General features: G+C 33.0%; 1 protein-coding gene across 1 annotated transcript; it reads right to left on the bottom strand.

The window, feature by feature from the left end:
- Window positions 1–3,673: 3,673 nt before the first annotated feature.
- On the bottom strand, window positions 3,674–21,228 carry LOC132754141 (F-box only protein 10-like). The gene is made up of 17 exons (XM_060744736.1): window positions 21,052–21,228; window positions 16,282–16,503; window positions 15,573–16,083; window positions 14,103–15,294; window positions 13,189–13,394; window positions 12,696–12,794; window positions 10,772–10,853; window positions 10,515–10,582; window positions 9,793–9,929; window positions 9,461–9,531; window positions 9,094–9,246; window positions 8,470–8,576; window positions 7,345–7,507; window positions 6,851–7,020; window positions 6,305–6,446; window positions 5,713–5,821; window positions 3,674–4,856 (listed from the first exon to the last, which is right to left on the bottom strand). Exons 2-17 carry the CDS (start codon window positions 16,437–16,439, stop codon window positions 4,658–4,660), a joined length of 3,567 nt encoding a protein of 1,188 aa, XP_060600719.1. The 5' UTR covers window positions 16,440–16,503; window positions 21,052–21,228; the 3' UTR covers window positions 3,674–4,657.
- Window positions 21,229–21,537: the final 309 nt, after the last annotated feature.

Raw genomic sequence — 21,537 nt, 5'->3', positions numbered from 1 at the left:
TCACCATACCAAGTTTGAAGTTCCTAGGCCTAAGGGTTCTTTAGTTATCACTCGGAAACCATTTGGTCTACGGACCGACAAGTGCAAAGCAATATACCCCCTTTTCTTCGAAATGGGGGCATAATAACATAAAATAAAATTTACGGATTGAGTAGGAAGCTTGTAAAGCTTTTTTGAAAACTCTATCCGGTATTATTCGTTGTCTGTCATTTTTTTGCTCGTTCCGACGTCATTTTCAATTTTGATTTTTCGGAAGGAGGTCACTCTGAGCACATGACAAAACTGTGCCAATGCGGTGTTGTGATACGTTATTGCTTTGACAAAATATGTCACAATAAATATTACGATCGGAAAACTGTTTCTTTCTTTCCGATTTTGAAACGATTGCAATTGTTATTCAATTCGTTTTTAAACGACAATTATTTGTGACGGTCTAATTGACGGCCGTTTAATAGATACTTTAAGACCAATGAGCATGAAGAACATTTGTTTGTTAAAACCCGCTCGCTAATTACACAGGTGAGGAAGTCCGTAGGGATGATTTTTTGTCACGGCCGTTTAATAGATACTTTTAACACTGAATTTTGTACATTTGGGCCGACATTTAGTGGCCGCTGGCCACGATATAAAATCGTCGTTTAATGGAATTAACTTATATAGTAAAAATCATCGGGAGGGATTTTATGCGGCCGCTTAATAAAAAGGTCGCTCAATAAAGGTGGACGCAAGTACGATGCCGACTGTACTATTAACAATGTCATGAGTGGTTCTTTTAATTTTACATTATATCTTGTACAATGACATAATGGGTCTTAAGGGCTTATATTATATCATAAACAATGACATAATGGGTCTTTAAAGTTTTGATTTGAACATAAACAATCATGATGTGTCTATAAAGCTTACATTTTTACATGAACAATGTCAGAATGGGTCTTTTAATTTTACATTATAACATAACAAATACATTGTCATTATAAGCTTATCTCTTAATTAATGAGTCTTATCAAACAAACACAATAGAATAGAAAACTTTATCACAGATTATAACACCAGTCTAACAGACTAATTCCTTTTTCAGGATCAAAATATGGAATGGATCAAACACAGAAATTTTTGAATAACTAATCACATGAATTACTCGACAATTAATATTCAATAAAAATATGGGATGGTTAATAAAACTTAAAACTGACATACAGTTTGCACTAACAAAATAATCTTTCAGCTGTATATGCTATTGCATTCTTGTTTGAAGAATTTCCTACCTAGCTATAATAGCAGTGGCCCTATTTTTTAATTAAAAGATGTTAATTCTTACAAGCAATGATCTTCACAGAAGATAAAACACATAGAGATTGTAATTTGAATGTAGCAACAACACTAACAAATAATTTTCTACACAGCAGTGACATTCAAAGAAGTATGACATTAACATATACATATATGGTAATAGAATGTCTATATAAACTATATGATATAAACAGATACTAGTCTTTACAGAAGTGACATTTCAAGATGGTAATTTTAATGTAGAAATGACATTTACAGATATTTATCTTTACAGCAATGATATTTAAAGAAGTAGTGACATTAACACAATACATATCATATAGTAATTGAATGTCATAAAGGCATAAACAGATATTTGTCTTCACAGCAGTGATATTTAAAGAAGTAATGACATTAACATATACATAGCATATGGTAACTGAATGTCACAATGACATAACCACATACTTGTCTTTACAATAGTGACATTTAGAGATGGTAATTTTAATATAGAAATGACATTTACAGGTCCTTATCTTTACAGCAGTGACATTTATTTATAGTAATTTCAAAGAAATGACATTTACAGGTACTTATCTTTACAGCAGTGACATTTATTTATAGTAATTTCAAAGAAATGACATTTACAGGTACTTATCTTTACAGCAGTGACATTTATTTATAGTAATTCAACAAAGAAATGACATTTACAGGTACTTATTTCTACAGCAATGACATTTATTTACAGTTATTCAACAGAGAAATGACATTTACATGTCCTTATCTTCACTGCAGTGACATTTATAGATGGAAGTTACACACAACAATATCATTTACAGTAAATTATCATTAAAGAAGTGTCATTTAAAAATATTTAACAACATACAGCCTGAGGAAATATTACTTCTGAAAAGCAGCAACATTCAAAGCATGGGTTGTGTCAACTAAAATAAAAAGTATCATAAAAGAGTAATGGTAGACAAAGTAAAGAAATCAAACAGTAATCATAGATTAATGATAGACAAAGTAATATATTCTAGTAGTGATGCCATTTATAGCATATCATCACCATTGATTGTAAGTAATCTTTGAACACTCAGCATCAATCAAACTAAATGCATTTGAAATTTGAAGTTAACCTTCTTCTGAAAAAAAAATACAAGACATCTGTTCACAATACATTCTTTGTCACATCTGAAGTTAATACTCCTTGCAAATGTGACATTAGAAATAGATATTCTTTATACAAGAGTCATTTGAAATAGATATTTCTTTTTATTACATGTTTTATTACATGTTTTGCAATGAAATCATGAAATAAACAGAAAATTTGTTTGTTTTACATGTAAGATCAAATAATATTTCACTCGTGAACCCCAGCTATTATATTTTCACTCGTGGCTACGCCACTCGTGGAAAATATTGCATCTGGTGTTCACTCGGTGAAATATTTTTCGATCTTACACTGAAACAAACAAATATCCTCTATATAATAGTGACATTTGAAAAATATTTTTTTATTTATTTAATAGTGTCATTTGAAGAAACTATGAACTGTTTTTCATACCTACCAATAACAGCAGTTTTAACTTAAGGATGTTTATAAAGAAAGGCAATGGTCTTCACAGAAGACAATATATTTTTATATGATAATGTCATTTGAAGTAGATGTTTTTTTTACAATAATGTCATTTGAAGTAGATGTTGTTGTTTTTTTTTTTCAATAATGTCATTTGAAGTAGATGGTTTTTTTATTACAATAATGTCATTTGAAGTAGATGTTTTTTACAATAATGTCATTTGAAGAAAATATTCTTTACAATGTTGTCATTTAAAGTAGATATTCTTTATAATAGTGTCATTTAATGTAAATATTCTTTATAATGGTGTCATTTAAAGTAGATATTCTTTATAATAGTGCCATTTAAAGTAAATATTCTTTATAATAGTGTCATTTGAAGTAGATACTCTTTATATTGGTGTCATTTGAAGTAGATATTCTTTAAAATAATGTAATTGGAAGTAGATATTCTTTATAATGGTGTCATTTAAAGTAGATGTATTCTTTATAATGGTGTCATTTAAAGTAGATATTCTTTATAATGTTGTCATTTAAAGTAGATATTCTTTATAATAGTGTCATTTAAAGTAAATATTCTTTATACTAGTGTCATTTGAAGTAGATATTCTTTATATTTGTGTCATTTAAAGTAGATATTCTTTAAAATAATTTAATTGGAAGTAGATATTCTTTATAATGGTTTCATTTAAAGTAGATATTCTTTATAATGGTGTCATCTGAAGTAGATATTCTTTAAAATAATGTAATTTGAAGAAGATATTCTTTATTATGGTGTCATTGAAAGTAGATATTCTTTATTAAGATGTCATTGAAAAGATATTATTTATAACAGTGTCATTTGAATTAGATGTATTTTATAATAGTGTCATTTAAAGAAGATATTTTTTTACAGTATTTTCATTTGAAGTTGATATTTTTATAAAAGTGTCATTTAAAGAAGATATGTTTTACAATAGTGACATTTGAAGTAGATATTCTTTATAATCGAGTCATTTGAAGTAGATATTCTTTATTAAAGTGTCATTTGAAGTAGATATCCTTTATAGAAGTGTCATTTGAAGTAAATATTCTTTTAAATAGTGTAATGTGAAGAAAGTATTATCTATAACAGTGTCATTTGAATTCAATATTCATACAATAGTGTCATGTGAAGAAGGTGCTCTTGCAATAGTGTCATTTGAAGTAAATATTCTTTATAATAGTGTTATTCCAAGAAGATATTCTTTATAACAGCATCACTTGAAATAAATATTCTTTTAAATGTGATATTTTAAGTAGAAATTCTTTACAGTAGTAACTGATGAAGTAGAATTTCTTTATTATGGAGACATTTGAAATAGAAACTATTCTATATGATCAACATGCAATAAAACATGTGAAAAAATATGAATGACCTTGTACATGTAAATGCAATATCATTTCAATGATTAAATCATTATCACTATGTGGAAGTATATAATAATTTAATAATAATTTAATAAATAAATAAATAATTTAACTATGTTCAATATCCTTTTAAATTATGATTTCTTGCGTAGAAGTACAGAGAGTAGTCCCTCCAAAAAAATAAAAGATACATAGTCAGTCTTGACATTGTATGAACTGTAAAAACATTTGAGATGGTGAAACTGTGTAAATATGCATTTTCTTACAAAAAATTTATGTTCAGAGCCTAAATCTTACTTCATCTTAAACACATGATGAATTCACAGGTTTTCGCTGAATACACCCTAAATCTTTCACAATGGTTTCTTTCAGACTAGATCAAGCTACTTTGCATTCCATAACTAAATATCTTTGATATCAAACAATTACACAAAATCTAGATCCCTTTTCACAGTTGTCAGCTGGAACAGTGACTCTTGTAATAGTTGTTACATGCTGACTGGGCGTGTACGATACCTGAAGGGGTGTGGTCATGTGAGGTCTAGGGGTGGGGTTAGCTAACTGCCACCTGGTGGTGCCAAGTGGAGACATGTCCTCCTGATCTTTTCTCATGGGCCTGAAACAATAAAATACTTCTTAAATGCAGAATTTTCAGCTGAACAGAGGAGAGGCGTAAGTTGTTTGAAATCAATCACTCTAACTACTCACTCATGGAGGCTTCAATACTCTTAAAGCAGGTTCCTTCTAATTTTCATGAATTTTTTAAAAATGTATTAAAAATAAAAAGTAAAATATTGTAAAATGAAAAAAGAAAATAATTTTATACATTGCAAATGGCACTTTCTGGTACAACCCATGTAGATTACCAACAAGATGTCTAATTATGGCGAAAAATACTGCACAATCAACCATTTTTCACAAATAACATGGAAATTATCACTTTTATCTTCATTTTTTTTACTTTTCTTAAAATCTCATTACATTTTTCTCAAGTTTGATTATCTTCAAATATTTTGGCTCATCTGGAGGCATGCAGCTTTAAATTTTATATGTTTAGAACTTCTGACTTGTCAGCTTTACTAATAAATGAACATCCCAGATATTTATGAATGCAATAAGAAGTAAAACAGGTGTCAGTATAATCATTGGCCTAACAGTATACATTTCTCATATTATAATATGAACAATAAAATAATTCTAGAGAAATTAGAATAAGTAAAAGCACATACAAGTGACTTCAAGTAAGCTGCCATATAACTAACATCATTTTCATTATTAATACATTGGCAACCCATATCATCAGTTGAATTGCTGTTAAAATCAGTTGTATTTTCATCCTGTATTATAAAATACCCCCCTTGACCTTTGGCCTAATCGGCTATTTTGGTTGGCACATCTGTTGCCTCAGATAATAATGAAAACCCTGAACTATTAGTACTGAGACCTAATTGGAGGTTATATTATAAACTTACTCTTTATTGGTACATCCTGGTGGTGACAGAATCTGATTACTTATTTTACTACAATGTGACGTTTCGTCCATCATGACGACACTGTCTCCTTGACCATAGAAAATTTTTCCTCACTACACTTTTTATGCAGTCTACCACGGGGATTTTTTTACTCGAAAATACGATTTTGGATTTGAATAAATTTGAAATGAAAACACCATTTTGTTCAGGGGTGTCAGTGGCTAAGTGGTAATAGTTGTCAACTTTAAATCACTTGTCACAAGCCACTGTAGGTTCGAATACCGCCAGGGAATTTGGATTCTTTAACGCAAGGAGGCTATCAAGTCAGGTAATTAAACGTATGTGGTTATATTCAGGTTCCTGCTTGTGCCTGGAATAATGCATGGACGGGCACCCCAGGTCTTCCTCCGCCAGTAAGGCTGGAATGTTATCATTTGACATTTAAACAGTATAGTCAATCTCTTGAAATATATTATTAATTCAACTAAACTTGATGGCAAAAAAATCAGAAAAATGTCAATTTTAAGATATCTACACATTTAGAATTATCAATAATGTCAGATAGTTTGAAAGCTATGACAGTACATTGTACTTACTTTTGCCTTACTGCATTTTATCAAATGTATAGCACTACAATTGTTTCCTAAGATGTCATTTTCTATGATGTCAACCTCACTGCGGCACCATATCCCATGATCCTTGTTGTCGTAGATACCATTTCCATTAATATCAACCTAGATAAACAAATAGCACAAATGCCATAAAGAAACAGGTAAGGTCCAAATAAATAAAAATCTATTTCTGGTCTCAGAACACAGCCGCCCCCCCCCCCACCAAAAAATAGAGGGCACGTATGTATTTCTTTTTTTTTCCCTTAATATAACAATTTCTTTATATAATTTCACATATATATTGTAAAGAAAGGATTTTGAAAAATCAGAAATGCAGATAAAAAGTTGAGGGTTCGCAGCTTAAGAGAAAGGTATGGAGATCTGAGACAGAAGTAACACAACTTTTGGCCTTAAAATGAACTGATTAATAGCAATTCAACCAAATTAAATGAAACTGTAAACACCAAAGAAAGACAACCTTGTACAGGCCATGTTATCAAAGAAGAATTTTAATACAAAATTCATACCTTTCCAGGTCCGCCAACAATGATGCCTGAGCCAGAATTACAAATCATAGTGTTACACCTGACTGTAGCAGGGGATGCTTGTTCAATAAACAGACCATCAGACTTGTTACCTTGTACAACATTGTTCTCAATCTTCACAGCTTCACCAAATTGCACTGATATACCCTTACCTAGAAATAATGATATAGATACACCCTAATAATTAAGATATATCCCTACCTAGCCATGATAAAATTAGATTTTCCCTTTACTTCTAATAGTAAAAGAAAAGACTCATTTCCATATACACATGTATATATTTTTTGTATACATAGATATAAAGTTTCAGCTTATGATTTATGAAACATCTAAAATGTAGGTCAATCTGCCATGTTTGTAAATGATGCTATGTATGCAAAAAAAGCACATGTTCCAATAACAAGTGTTCACAAGACTGCAAAAAAATAGCAGGGACTACTATATATCACATTAATGTGGCTGCTTTGAGAATTTACCTTCATTATGGAAGACTTTGTTGTATTCTATGGTTGCCATGGTAACTGACCTCTGTTGTAGAGAAACCTGCTCCTCTGAGGCAACCGCTAGAAAATCTAGACTGTGATGACTTGGTGTGTCTTTTGAATCCACCATCATTGTCTCATTCTTGTGACTAGAATCCTGAACAAATTATTTCGAAACAATTTTAGTAAGGTTGTAACCAAAATCCTGTTGAAACTCAGTGGGTATTTTGGTTGGGTTTAACTTTTTACAAACACAGTGGCAACATGGCCGAATGGTTAAAGCATCAGACTAGTATTCAAATGATTGCTAGCCATATGGGTTCAAACCCCATCAGGGGCAAGTTGTTGTTTCCTTGAGCAAGAAACTTTGCACTCATTGCTCAGTACTGGTTGGTTCCACAAATGGATTCGAAAGTGTTCTATAAGCTTAAAGCTTCCTACACAATCGAACTAAAATAAATTCTGTATAAACCAAACACAGTTTAGGTCATATGGTGACTTTCCAGCTTTTAAGCACATATTCTAAGATCATTATACTTTATATCTTCAGAAGACACCAACATAAAAGTGTGGTGGCATGGCCGAGTGGTTAACATGTTTGATTTAGTTATCTAAGGATCTCTATCTGCATTTGTTCTAATCCTGTCAGGGGCAAGCCGTTGTTACCTTGGGCAAGAAACTTTACACTCAGTCACTCAGTACTGGTTGGTTCTAGGAACAGATTTTGAAAGTGTGTCTATAAGCTTAGAGCTTCCTACACAATCAAACTGAAATTCTGTATAAACTAAAAACGGGGAGGAAAAACACTCATTATAAAAGAATGGAACAGACTTGTTTTGATGGAGACCAAAATAATACTAAACAAAACCGGGATGAAAAGTAAAGGAAACTTTCAAATATGAGACAATTGATCTCGACCATTGAGTCTAATGGTCATTTGTATCACACCTTTTATTAAATCATGTTGCATTAGTAGTTAGTCACTTGCATAGCAATTGGTAATTACTTGTTACTTTTCAAGTAAGGCCAGTAAGGTGGACTCACTGCAAGATATGACCAAAAATGTGTAAAAAAATGGCGTAAAAACCAAACAACAAATAGAAGTCACAATAAACTTACCATTCTATTGACCAAACAAATACCCGTATCTCTATTACTGTGAATCTCATTGCTATGTATAAGGGGGTGATGTGCCGCCATTACCCAAACCCCGCAGCCCGCGTTCCCTGAAATAATTTTAACTTTTTGCTTTATTATCATTATCAATTCACTATTATGTCCGTAAACAGGCTTTAATCAAAACACTTAATGTCTCAAAATCTTAAGGATCAAAGATTGAATCTGGAAATTATATCTTGATATTATCACAGTGAAAATGAGCTTATTTCTTGTAGGGAAGAAACTAAGTGACCTTGTAGGTCATTTGGTAGAGCTAAGAAATGGTATATGTTATAGGTCAATGGTTAGAGTTCCAGTAAGACAGCACATTTTCTCATCCTATAACAACATTTATTCAATTAATATTTAATTTTAATTTTCCGCAGCTTAAAAGGTATAGTGATCATGGAATTTATTTTACTTTGAATTACATGAAAACATGACGTCAAATTCCAAACAGGTACACTGTTCTAACCAAAAAAGGACCTTTAGTCACCTTTCACTTGCATTTAGTCAACAACTTATACTAGGTCATTTAAAGGTTTGAGTTTATAAAAATCCTATTAAAGAAGTAAAGCCAGGTACCTGTTATGATATTGTGCTCTATGGTTCCCCTCCCACCTTCTCCAATCACAATACCATCTGATATACCATTACATACAGTATTTTGATAAATCACTGGTTCCCCTCCATGCCGAATATCAATACCACCCCACTGGTTCCCGGTAATAACATTACCTAAAACACATAATATATCAAGTTATTTATCACTTATCAAAGGTCAGTGCCATCTATATATGCCTGAGAAAAAAATATACTAGTAATTAAATGCAGGTAGAATTTCTTCTAAAAACCTTTACAACTGGACAGTTACTATTTACATTTTTTTAACAACACCAGAACAAAACTAGGTCATAGTAAGTAAAAGTTTATTGCAATGATATGTACTTACCATGTATATATCCTCTACCGGACTCGTTGACCGCTATACCTGCAGCCCTTCCACTGTATATCTGGTTGTTACTAAAATATTATCATATTCTTATTCTAACTTATTATACAGTAAAAAGTCTGAAAACCTGATCTTTATAAAAAATTCTATGGGTTATGCAAGTTTTTGACAGAAAACAATTATGACAAAATGTTATTTTGACTAACCTGTACACTCTCCATCTTTAACAAAGAAACCCAAATTCTATAGATTATTGGAAATGGATTATAAAAGATTTGATTTGACATTGATGATGTTATACATGTATAATATATAAGTAAAGCATCACTTACCACACTGTAGGATTGCCTCTGTACAAGATATACACGCCTGCTTCTTTGTTCTGATAAATATCATTATGTTTAATCTGACCACGCCCACTTCCAAGAACCACAACTCCTGATCTCTTTCCATGATGTATTCTGTTACACTGTAAATTAAAACCCGTTTAAAATATGTATTATAAAACAACATGTTAATGTCATTTTCCAAACATTATATTCAGGACAAACAGAGCAAGCAAATGATTTGAAATTTTGCACACAAGTTTTTGGTATAAATTTACATCAAATGGTATAAAAATCTCGAAAAAGTATTTCCAGTCCTTTAAAAATATTTCTAACAAAACAACACAGTGCATCATTTTCATTTGGGAAGGTTAATGATCTACAGTAAATGACCCGATTTTAATTTCTCCCCAAAACAACAGCCTGTTACTTAATATAGAATAGCTGTAGAACATACATGTTTTTTGTAACACTGGCCCTAACAAGTTCACAACCGCAAAGAATAGCAGCATTTTCAAACAAATAGCAAAAACACTCAATGTGCAGGGACAATCAAATTAACCCTACCCCCACCCCACAGTCATGCTGACACAGTCATCCAAAGTTCTATATTTTGTAAAGTTCTCAATTTTAACACTGAAATCCCTCTAAGTCACAATGGACAGTTCAAAATTCAAAGCAGGCCATTCATTATACAAATTCAGTAGGGTAAAGACTAATATATTTACCTGTACAATAGGATCAGCATTTTTACGTATATCTATACCGGCCTCACAGTTAGAATGGATGTCATTACCTGAAACATAAAATAATCTCTTCACCTGCCGGAATAATATATTTATATTCTAACAATAGCTGCCAGTAGGATTGTGTGCATAATCGACTGTTCTCGGTGCTTGAATTTAAAATAAAGAACCTGGATAATGTAGGATGAATAAACATGTATACATTTAGGACAAGGTTTAATTTTGTAAGAAAAGCATACCTGTAACAAGACCTGATGCAGCGAGTCTCATAAAAACACCTGACGTCCTACAATGATGAATCTCATTCTTCAGTACCACTGTCTGTAATATATATAATATAATATTATCATCTTTAATACGTTTTCATTCCTAGGATTGAAAATTCAATACAGTAGAAGTGTAGCCTTTGCATAGAATTCAGTAGCTACTAAATGTGCGAGACAAGATCTCTGCTTTAAGAAACAAGATATGTTTGTAAAACATGTATGCCCCCTATCAGCAGCCAATTAGTCATGCGCTAAGGTTATTATGCATGACTTCTGACCCAGTGATCAAACAATTAATAAGGGTTATCAAGTATCTACTGGTCATGACCTTAACCTTTGACCCCTTGACCCAAAACTCAATAGGGGTCATCTGCTGGTCACGACCAATCATCATACAAAGTTTGAAGTTCCTAGACCGAAGCGTTCTTAAGTTATTGATTTGAAAGCATTTTTACCTACAAGGTCAATGTGACCTTGCCCTTTGACCCCTTAACCCCAATATCAATAGGGGTCATCTGCTGGTCATGACCAATCACCATACCAAGTTTGAAGTTCCTAGGCCTAAGGGTTATTTAGTTATTGATCGGAAACCGTTTTTACCTAAGAGGTCAATGTGACCTTGACCTTTGACCCCTTGACCCCAAAATCAATAGGAGTCATCTACTGATCATGACCAATCACCATATCAAGTTTGAAGTCCCTAGGCCTAAGGGTTCTTTCATTATTGATCGGAAACCGTTTTTACCTACAAGGTCAATGTGACCTTGACCTTTGACCCCTTAACCCCAAAATCAATAGGGGTCATCTGCTGGTCATGACCAATCACCATACCAAGTTTGAAGTTCCTAGGCCTAAGGGTTCTTTTTTTATTGATCAGAAACTGTTTTTACCCAAGAGGTCAATGTGACCTTGACCTTTGACCCCTTGACCCCAAAATCAATAGGGGTCATCTACTGATCATGACCAATCACCATACCAAGTTTGAAGTTCCTAGGCCTTAAAGTTCTTTAGTTATTGATCGGAAACCGTTTTTGCTTACAACGTCAATGTGACCTTGACCTTTGACCCCTTGACCCCAAAATCAATAGGGATCATCTTCTGATCATGACCAATCACCATACCAAGTTTGAAGTTCCTAGGCCTTAAGGTTCTTTAGTTATTGATCGGAAACCATTTTTGCTTACAAGGTCAATGTGACCTTGACCTTTGACCCCTTGACCCCAAAATCAATAGGGGTCATCTACTGGTCATGACCAATCACCATACCAAGTTTGAAGTTCCTAGGCCTTAAGGTTCTTTAGTTATTAACGGAAACCGTTTTTGCTTACAAGGTCAATGTGACCTTGACCTTTGACCCCTTGACCCCAAAATCAATAGGGGTCATCAACTGGTCATGACCAATCACCATACCAAGTTTGAAGTTCCTAGGCCTAAGGGTTCTTTAGTTATCACTCGGAAACCATTTGGTGTACGGACCGACGGACCGACAAGTGCAAAGCAATATACCCCCTTTTCTTCGAAATGGGGGCATAATAATTTTAAAAATACCATAGCCTGAAAAGCCTTAAAACCTGTATTCTGATATTCTTTATTTACCCATCTACAACTAAAATAATATTCTTTGAGCTCTAAATACAACATACGCAATAATTGACATTGTTTCAATTTTTATCTAAAACTTTAATTATAAGATAACTTCCTAGAGTTTTGGATAAATATGCCATACACACTGTTTATATCTATAATTTTCAATAAAAACATACCAGGGGTTTGCATAAAACATATGCCTCCCCAACATGTTTTTTTCATTAATCAAAATTTTAATGACAATCCCTTTTGAGTTTAAATACAAGTATGCCAGAAAACCTGTTTTTTACTCCCCATAACAATAGCTTGCCTGTAGACTGACCATAACAGCTCCTTTGCTTTGTGTTATACGACATTTATGTACAAGACAGCCTCTAACTTCATTCAATACTTTTACCATATCATTGTCCTGGAAATAGAAGAATGTTTCAAAACATTTTCTAATTATATCTTAAAAACACTGTCACCATATTCCTGAAAAAGTTTATCTAGTAACTTCAAAACAAGTAATGTTAAGTTTTGGTTATTGTTTTCTTCATGCCAAAAATTACGTAAACAAATTAAAGAATGGAATGTTGGTGGTTGACTTCAAGAGACACAGTGAAACCTCTAACAAAAATTTTCAGCCCTCTTTAAGAAATGCCCTTTTTAAAAACCGGGTATAAATTTTTCCAAAAAAACCAAAACCCCCTTCCAAAAACCCAACATTTTTTGTCTCCCAAAAGGGTGTGCCTGTAAAGTTTCTGAATCAATTTTTTTTTTCTTCGACATTTTTATTTGACCAATAAATAAAGCAAAAATACCTGTATAATATCAATATGTTCCGACTGGTTCTGGCTATTTATAGAAGCAACATCAGTACACTCTTTCTGAGCAGACAACGAGCGTGGCTGGTGACGTTCGGGGTACGTTAACATAATCACCGACTCTTCACTAGAGGAGAACTCACTGTCGTTGTCACTCAACAATAAACTTTCATCATCAGATGATGATGTAGTACTGGCTCCATCTTAAATATAAAACATTCAAAAACTAAATCCCACATCTTTATCCAATTATTTTATTCAACCAAACAACTATATTCAATCCTTGTATTTTATTCAAGTTAACTTTATTTCATCAGTTTCTTTAATTAATTTGACCCATCAGCTTACAGCTTTATCAAAATGCAACAACTTTATTCAAGCCAAAAACTTTTTTTAGCAAGTCTTTTTAATTAATTCAACCCAAATGCTTGCAGCTTTATTTGATTTAGTTGATCTATTGATTCAAAATACCAACATTGAACAAGTATTTTCAATTTAACCAAACATATTTGTTCAACTAACCCTTTAATTCAACAAAACTCAATTATAATTAATCGAATACAACTATAAATAAATGAGCTGAAGAACAAGTTGAACCATCATTACCATGAATTTATGTTACAACCCTGATCCATTTTGAAATTTGAAAAAAATGAGCAGTTTAAAAATCAAAATATATCAAACAGTATTTTGGTCTTGTCACACTTCTTGTGAATTTTTTAATGGTGGTTTAATTACTATGTCTTAAAATAAATACACTTTTCTCCTGCCCAAAGTAGTGTGGATAAAAATTCAACAAATTTTCTAATTGATATGCATTAATAATCTATAAATTTTCATCACTTCATAAATTTGAGAGCATATACATGTACAACAATAAAAACCAAACAACAGAAAGTATTTTAACCAACCAGAAGAATTAAAACCTCCACCATCCTCCTCTGACACATCATTACTGCTTGCTGTGTGCAAAGAAACCTCTGAGCTTGATAAACTACGCTCCCGGTGAGCACCTACACCTTGTGACCCATCACCATGACGATCTGTAGTGTGTCTAGAGGTCAATGAGTGCAAATCAAGTGCAGGAATCTTAACCTTGTTATTTTCATCATCAGGATCACTATCGGAATCAGAATTGTCTCTTAAAGTTTTATTTTGGTGCTCAGTGCTTAAAAACTGTTTCAAAATACTATTGTCCTCTGCAACATTGGACCTTTCACCTATGTGTGACCTTGAAATGTCATGATCATCCTCTTCACCTATAGTGCTCTCCCCTGATGTTCCAGGGTTACTATATTTAGCACAATCTGAGACAAAGTTTTCAATGCGCTTAAATTTTTCTCTATGGTGCTCTAAATAATTGGCATTTTTATCATTGTTCGCATCGTGTTTTGATGCTGGAAATGTGTTTTTTGTGTAAGTTGTGCTATGGGGTGCATGTGCTCCAGTACCTGATTGAATAAGCTCATCAATGTCACCTTCATTATCAGATACCCTGTGATATTCTCTAGAATTATGGGTAATATTGGAATGGTAAGACCCTGATGGAATGTTATTACCCTGATGCCTTCTGAACACTTGAATATCAGCGCCACCTACCGCCCCTTCAAGGGCCGTTCCTCCTGACCGAACTGACATGTTACAAGAATGACCTTCAATATCATGGGAACCGATATCCTGAGAGAATCTTCGTCTTATAGCTTCGGTATCACTAGACATTTGCCTATTGATGCCGTTGAATTTTGGACCCGGCTTTTTGTGTATAGTTGCTGTAGATAAAGAATAGGCTGACTTGGGAATCAAAACATCGGCACTTTTTCGTCTCTCAGGTTTTTTCTGTAATGTGCATGTTGACATAATTTTGTTATTTAACAACCTGAATGTCCAGTTTTTATCTTCCTTGGGATAACCCTCGACAGTGATAGCCGCTGAATCTGTCTGAGAGAACTCACAGTTTTGAATAATACTTGCGTTAACATGCTGCAGTATAACAGTGGCATGTCTAAATGTACAGAAAGATATAGCGACAGAACCTGGGTTTTGAACATATACCATGCCATCCTCCATTATACAGTTGTCCACCTGCAAATAACCTGACCTGACCTGAAAAATAAAATGAGAAAACAAATCTGGCAATGAACAACAATAACAACTATTGACACTGTACGAAACATAAATTTCTACAATTTTAATGTATAATGGCATAAATCAGTTTTTATTTTTGAAATGTCTTAATTTTGTCAAAATACCAATTAACACTGCAGAGAAAAATCAGCCGGCATTAGGAGTACATTGCATGAGTAAAATAAATTTTGCTTAATTATCTTTAAATTTCTTTTATTTAAGATGAGGCAAAATTCTTTTTCCTTTTTTTTGCTTACCTTTAGAATAAAATTAGTGAACCAAGGTGCTCTAAATACCAGGTTACTAATTCTCCCAGTAATTGCAGTCTGTTCAATACACACAACTAGAATCACACTTCCTAGTTCTCCACGACCTACCAACTCAAACGGTATCTTTGAGGACATCTCAAACTGTTCATCATAAATGCCTGGATATACTTCTATTCTATCAAAATCATTGGCCACTGCTAAAGCACCTTTCAGAGTCTCGTATTCTTTACCCACGCCTACAGTGATGGTTTTACGAAGTTTTGTACGTTTGAAAACAGACATGCATGTTACTGATGCTGAACCACGGTCAATTTGTGTCCAGAACATGGAGGATATATACTGTTCTTTATATGCCTGTCTCCAGGAGTGTGGATTAGAACTGAGGTTAAGAGGCCAGTATGGGTGCCGCCAACTTGTGCTTCTCATGTACAAATCTTTCCATTTGGTACTGTCAAGACTCAATACCACATCATGCCATGTCTTGCATACTATTGCACTCCTGGAATAAAAAATACACAAAAACAATTGAAAACCACAATTCCAAACAATAGCAATGGCATTAAGAATAAATGAAAACACAAACAATATGAATTTACTTAACAAATAAATAAATTTGTATTTTTATAACAAGTAGATACTGCATTTCTATAACACTTATTGCATCAATATATTAACATAATAAATATAATAAAATTACCTGCATAATTCTTCAGCTGAAAGATATGAAAGAATAATTGCCCAAATTTCATATGGAAGGCCTCGTTTGTCTCCAGGTAGAACCTTACTACCAGTGTCTGTCTTAATAGTAACAGCACTTGATATTGTTTCTCTGTCTAAACGGTCCAATCGCTCCATCTTTGAGATTCCCCACTTTAATTACAAACTTATGAATCTATGCATCTTGATAATGACTTTGAACCTGAATAAAAAAAAATAAACACAACACTGAGCACATCAAAAATAGATACCAAATTAATGTTGATAAAATTTGAAAACTTTGATTACAAGAGCTGTTGTAAGGACAGTGTGATTGACTATTCTCAGTGCTTGATAGTAAAATAAGAGCCTGCATGGATAAAGTTGAATTTTCTAAGTTTAAAAAACGCCATAATTCTGTCAAAGTTCATGTTTTGACCTCATAATATGCTCTCAAATAAGTCTGTGAAGTTTCAACCCATTCCCTTTAGATCTTGTAATACTAAAAAAATAAAAAATTGGAGGAGAAATGTCTGCACATTTCAAATTTTGGGGGAGTACTGTCAGGGGAGGAAACAGTTTTGCGGGTGAACGGGCAAGGGAACAAACAGCTTTTTTTTTAAAAAGTTTTAAGGCTTTGTAAAGTCAATCAGTCAAAGAATAGAATTTAGCTATGTTAAGTATGGACAATTAACCATGTTGTTTGGTAAAAAATTTGCCAAATCCTGCAGACTTATCACATGTATTTTCCAGCGTTTAAGCGTACCGAATAAGAGGGAAAATAATTACCTCTGATTAGTTAAGAACTGGTCATTTTTGAACATAACAAGTAAATATTGAGATAAGTCATTCAGCGTTGGGTAGTCACACTAGCAACACTTTGTCGGATGTTCATCTTATTTATTTCTATTTGTTATGACTAATGATACAGACAATTCGACATTTTCAGAAATTCTTGACCAACTGAAAGAAAAAGACGAGATTTGAACTCTTTGAGAGGGGACGTTCGAGGAAATAATTTGAATGTGGCTAATGAAGTTAAAAAATTGAAAGAAAGGGAACTGCCATGAAAGAACAAGGACAACAAAATTCAGTTTACTGGAATAATAGTGAAATTGCCAATATATGTTCCCAAATTTCCTAGGCTATTTCAAACGATAAGTTTGATTACGACAATGAACTTTTGAAAGAAGTTGACAAAAAGATAAAGGAAAGCAATAAATTGGTAAGGATAGCAGACACGTCAGAATGGGGTTGGCAGACTGTCCAGCAGTATGAGAGTAATCCTATCGCTTCTGACAGTGAAGACAAATAAAAAATTAGCAAGGCTGAGAACAGAGCTTTACATAAAAGGAGATGTTACACAGACAAGTAAAAAAATTCAAATTATGTTCCTACTGGTTTTGGAACAATTCTCAATCAAGTACACCAAGTTTGGCCGAAACATTGTCACCATGGGGTGGACCGGGAACATCTGGAGCTTACGAGAAACAGAAATTTCGTTCCTTTTCAGCATTTCAGAGAAGAGGTACCTGAAGTTATTTGCCTGTGGTGAGTTTACACACTGGAGGAGAGACTGTCTGCATGCCCATTTCGGAAAACAGCAACAGTTCGATGTCACACCTAGTATAAAATGAACCTGTCCATATGCAACAAGATGATAATATTTTTAATTTGTGTAATGAAAATGACATAAATCAACAGGGCTGTCAGTAGGGTCAGTATGAACATACCCATTCGCTTCAAACATATTAAACTGATATACATAAGTGGTATGTTATACAGTTATTGGTACTTTAACAGTTCTGAGACATTATTTAACGGTAATTTCTACCATGTTCAAGGACTAAATGGAGTTAAAAATTGCCTGCTGGTGGATTCAATTTATGCTGCCCATTTGTTAATTACAGTTTTTAATGCCTTCGCTCAGGAATCCAAAGGGGGGGAACAATTAGTCTTTTAATTGCAGAGCTCCAGATAATTTTTTTGGCCAAGGGGTTTTTACCCCTCAAAATTTAGAGTGAGGGGTAAAATGCAAATTCTGAAAAACTTAAGGGGTAAAATCTGTCAAAAAAGCATTTTGCATTTTTTTAAAAACAAATTAAAACTTATTGTTTTGTTTGTTTGTTTATTTTCTTTTTTTAGAAAAACCTTTACAAATTAAATACTGATTTATGTGAAACAATACAAAACATGCCATGTAAAGTCAGACTTCCAGAGTATACTGGAACTCAAGTTTAGGATACACAGCAAAATTATCAGGGCTTCCATTTTCAAAAATGGGTTTAAACATACACAGCCAGCATAGATTGAAGGAAGTGTCATCTCAAGGCGACGAGAAAAAATAGCGTTTAGTTGCAGTTAAATAACATCAATTGAAATAGTTTACAAAATTTTGATAATAATCCTTTTTTGTTTCATTAAGTTCAATTTTTAAATTGAAAAAAAAAAAAAAACACCGAAAATAATTGCTGTTGGGCTCTGATAATTGCGTCAATTACCGACGGTATAGAAGTTTGTCCATCGTCCATCATTAAGGAAAGTTTGCATTACTAAACTATTTCTCCTTTTCACCGTTTTTTTTAATATTCTTTTTATTTGTTTATTTATTCCCCTCCGATCATAATTAATTCAATCCATGTGCTTAATTAACAGATTTAACAATTCATCTTTCATAAAAATCATAAGCATGAAAATTAAGGACGTTAATTATAACATGGAACTTTGACACTTAATTTTATTAAGATAGATTATACAACGCTTACTTGTATTCATTTTTTTTGTACAAAATTGCGGAACATCTTTATTAAAGTGAACTCACTAGGACAAATGCGGAGATTTGATTAAAATCGTTGTTTAAAGACACAAAATAGCATATGCATTTTCGACTTCCATCTCAGACTTCCCGAAATACGATGGTCCGACGGACGTGTCCGATAAATTTTGATCAGGTCAGACGAGTTTTTATTCCGGATCGGTCCGACTGTCCGGCTTTTATCCAAGCCGCATGTATACAAAATGGCGTCGCTAAAGGTGCCAAACCTTGGAAAAATAAAAAATCTACGTCAGAGGATCAGGCAGAACAGCAGTAAAAGGATAAAAAGAATAGACCTGAGACAAAATTTAATGTAAAATAGAAGCAAGACAGTGAATCGTTGGTGTATGATAGGGAGGAGATGAAAATGCGCGGTAAGGAAAGTGCCGATTTTTACGTCGAAAAAATTAAAAACAAAATGTGTCTTAGAAATACAAACACAAGTTATTCTTTGATTTTGATCAAATTTTATTTGGTCCGACAGATTTTGTTTCGGTCCGACAGATTTTCATGGTTTGTCAGACCGAATGTCTGACATTTTTTTTCAACTTTCAGGAACGTACGGGCCCGTACGGCTAGCCACTTCCTAGATTGAAACGGTAATAGGACATTTCGGACCATGGACGTTTCGGACCAGACACTTCGGACCAGATTTTGGGACACTTCGGACCATATTTCGGGACATTTCGGACCAGATTTTTGGACATTTCGGACCATGTGTTGGACATTTCGGACCATGAGTTAGACACTTCGGACCATTGTTTTGGACATTTGGGATCATGTATTATATACTTCGGACCATTGTTTTGGACATTTCGGACCAGATTAAATATTATTTTATGAAATTAGCCATCAATTAATCAATAAACTAAAGAGTAGCTTTAGTATATATTAGACACCATGGAAACGATACTACACCTATCCCGATTTAGATTTTATATATTTTGCAATATAAATGAAGAAAATTAAGGAAAAAAACAACAACAAAAACAATACAAGCAATGTTTTGGTGACACACGTTTGCAAACAATTTATTATAAAGTATATACAAAAAGACATGACAAAATATAACTTTTTTCAGTTTGTAAGCTATATAAGTTATGAAAATGAAATAAATTTTAACACTGTGTTATATTGCAGCCTGGACATCAAATTTTTGACAAATAATTAATCCATTTGTTTGTTGTTTATTGTTGATTTAAACTGTACTTTAATCGCATTCCAATCAAACCAATCAATTTAAATATTTGTTGTCAAATTAGGTAAAAATTACAATACATACTTCATTAATTGAGTGAAAGGTGACACAAACGAGTTCTATTCAGCAATTTAAACGTGTGAAAAACTGCACTGACAAGGATGTCGTTGTTCTTTATTACCTGCCAGAACACAATTTAACTTGGTAAAAATTTACTCTAAATGTATATAAATCAATTTCAAAACACCCTGAAATAACAAATAATCATATATTAAAAAGGAATAAATGGTCTGTTGAAAAAAAGTTCTGGTCCGAAGTGTCCCCATCATGGTCCGAAATGACCATATCATGGTCCGAAATGACCATCTCATGGTCCGATATGTCCCAAAATCTGGTCCGAAATGACCAAAAAATCTGGTCCGAAGTGTCTGGTCCGAAACGTCCGTGGTCCGAAATGTCCGTAATTCATTGAAACCATCTAGTTCTAGGTTCTCCAATCAGTCAACACTGTAAATTGGATGTTTTTATGTTTCCAACTTATAACGGATTGTTATCATATGTTCAAAGCAGATGTCAAATTCGAAAACAGACCAAACCTAAAGAGATTTGGAAGATCTGTACACAAAACATGCAAAAGTGGGCCGGAAAAAGTTGCGATCTTTGCTTTTAAAGTTTAATGGGAAAGTGAAATATATATGCTAAGTTTGTGGTGTTTCAGATATATACGTTATCTAAGATTATCTTCCGAAAACCCAAACCTGTAGAATTTGAATGACAACGTAGCTTCATCAACATCTTAGCTGAAATTATTTGCTAATTGGTTTAGCAGATTTGTCTCCAATATAAACAGGAAATGACGTCACTTGTTTTTTAACGAATAACTATTTTACAACAGAAAATCTTTCGTAGCCGAATTCGTCTCATCAACGAATGTAAATTTATAAATCTATTTGATGTTAACTTAACGCCACTCAGACAAACTACATACTTTCATGTCTAAGAAATTTAAACATATATGTACCTGTATGTTTCCTAAATTGCTAGTATATTTCCAACGAAAAGAACTAGAGCAAGGTTTAATGGCGACCTCCTGCAATTATCGACACCCGCCTATATATAGCGCCTATACTATCATTTACATGACGTGTAGATCTACAAATATATATTAAAACATCATAATTATTTTTGAAAATAGATATTATCAATTTCTGATAATAAATGTCTACAAATTGCAATAAAAATCA

The sequence above is a fragment of the Ruditapes philippinarum genome, unplaced genomic scaffold, assembly GCF_026571515.1.
Source record: "Ruditapes philippinarum isolate M1 unplaced genomic scaffold, ASM2657151v2 ctg1063_1_1_1_1, whole genome shotgun sequence".
NCBI classification, from domain to species: Eukaryota; Metazoa; Mollusca; class Bivalvia; order Venerida; family Veneridae; genus Ruditapes; species Ruditapes philippinarum.
This window is presented reverse-complemented; position numbering and strand designations above follow the sequence as displayed.

Coding starts and splice junctions, on each gene's coding strand:
- LOC132754141 (XM_060744736.1), bottom strand. CDS start 16,439: ATGGAGCGATTGGACCGTTTAGACAGAGAAACAATATCAAGTGCTGTT. Junction 10,583..10,771: donor TGCATCAGGTCTTGTTACAG/GTATGCTTTTCT, acceptor TTTATGTTTCAG/GTAATGACATCCATTCTAAC. Junction 6,447..6,850: donor TTGTTGGCGGACCTGGAAAG/GTATGAATTTTG, acceptor TTGTTTATCTAG/GTTGATATTAATGGAAATGG.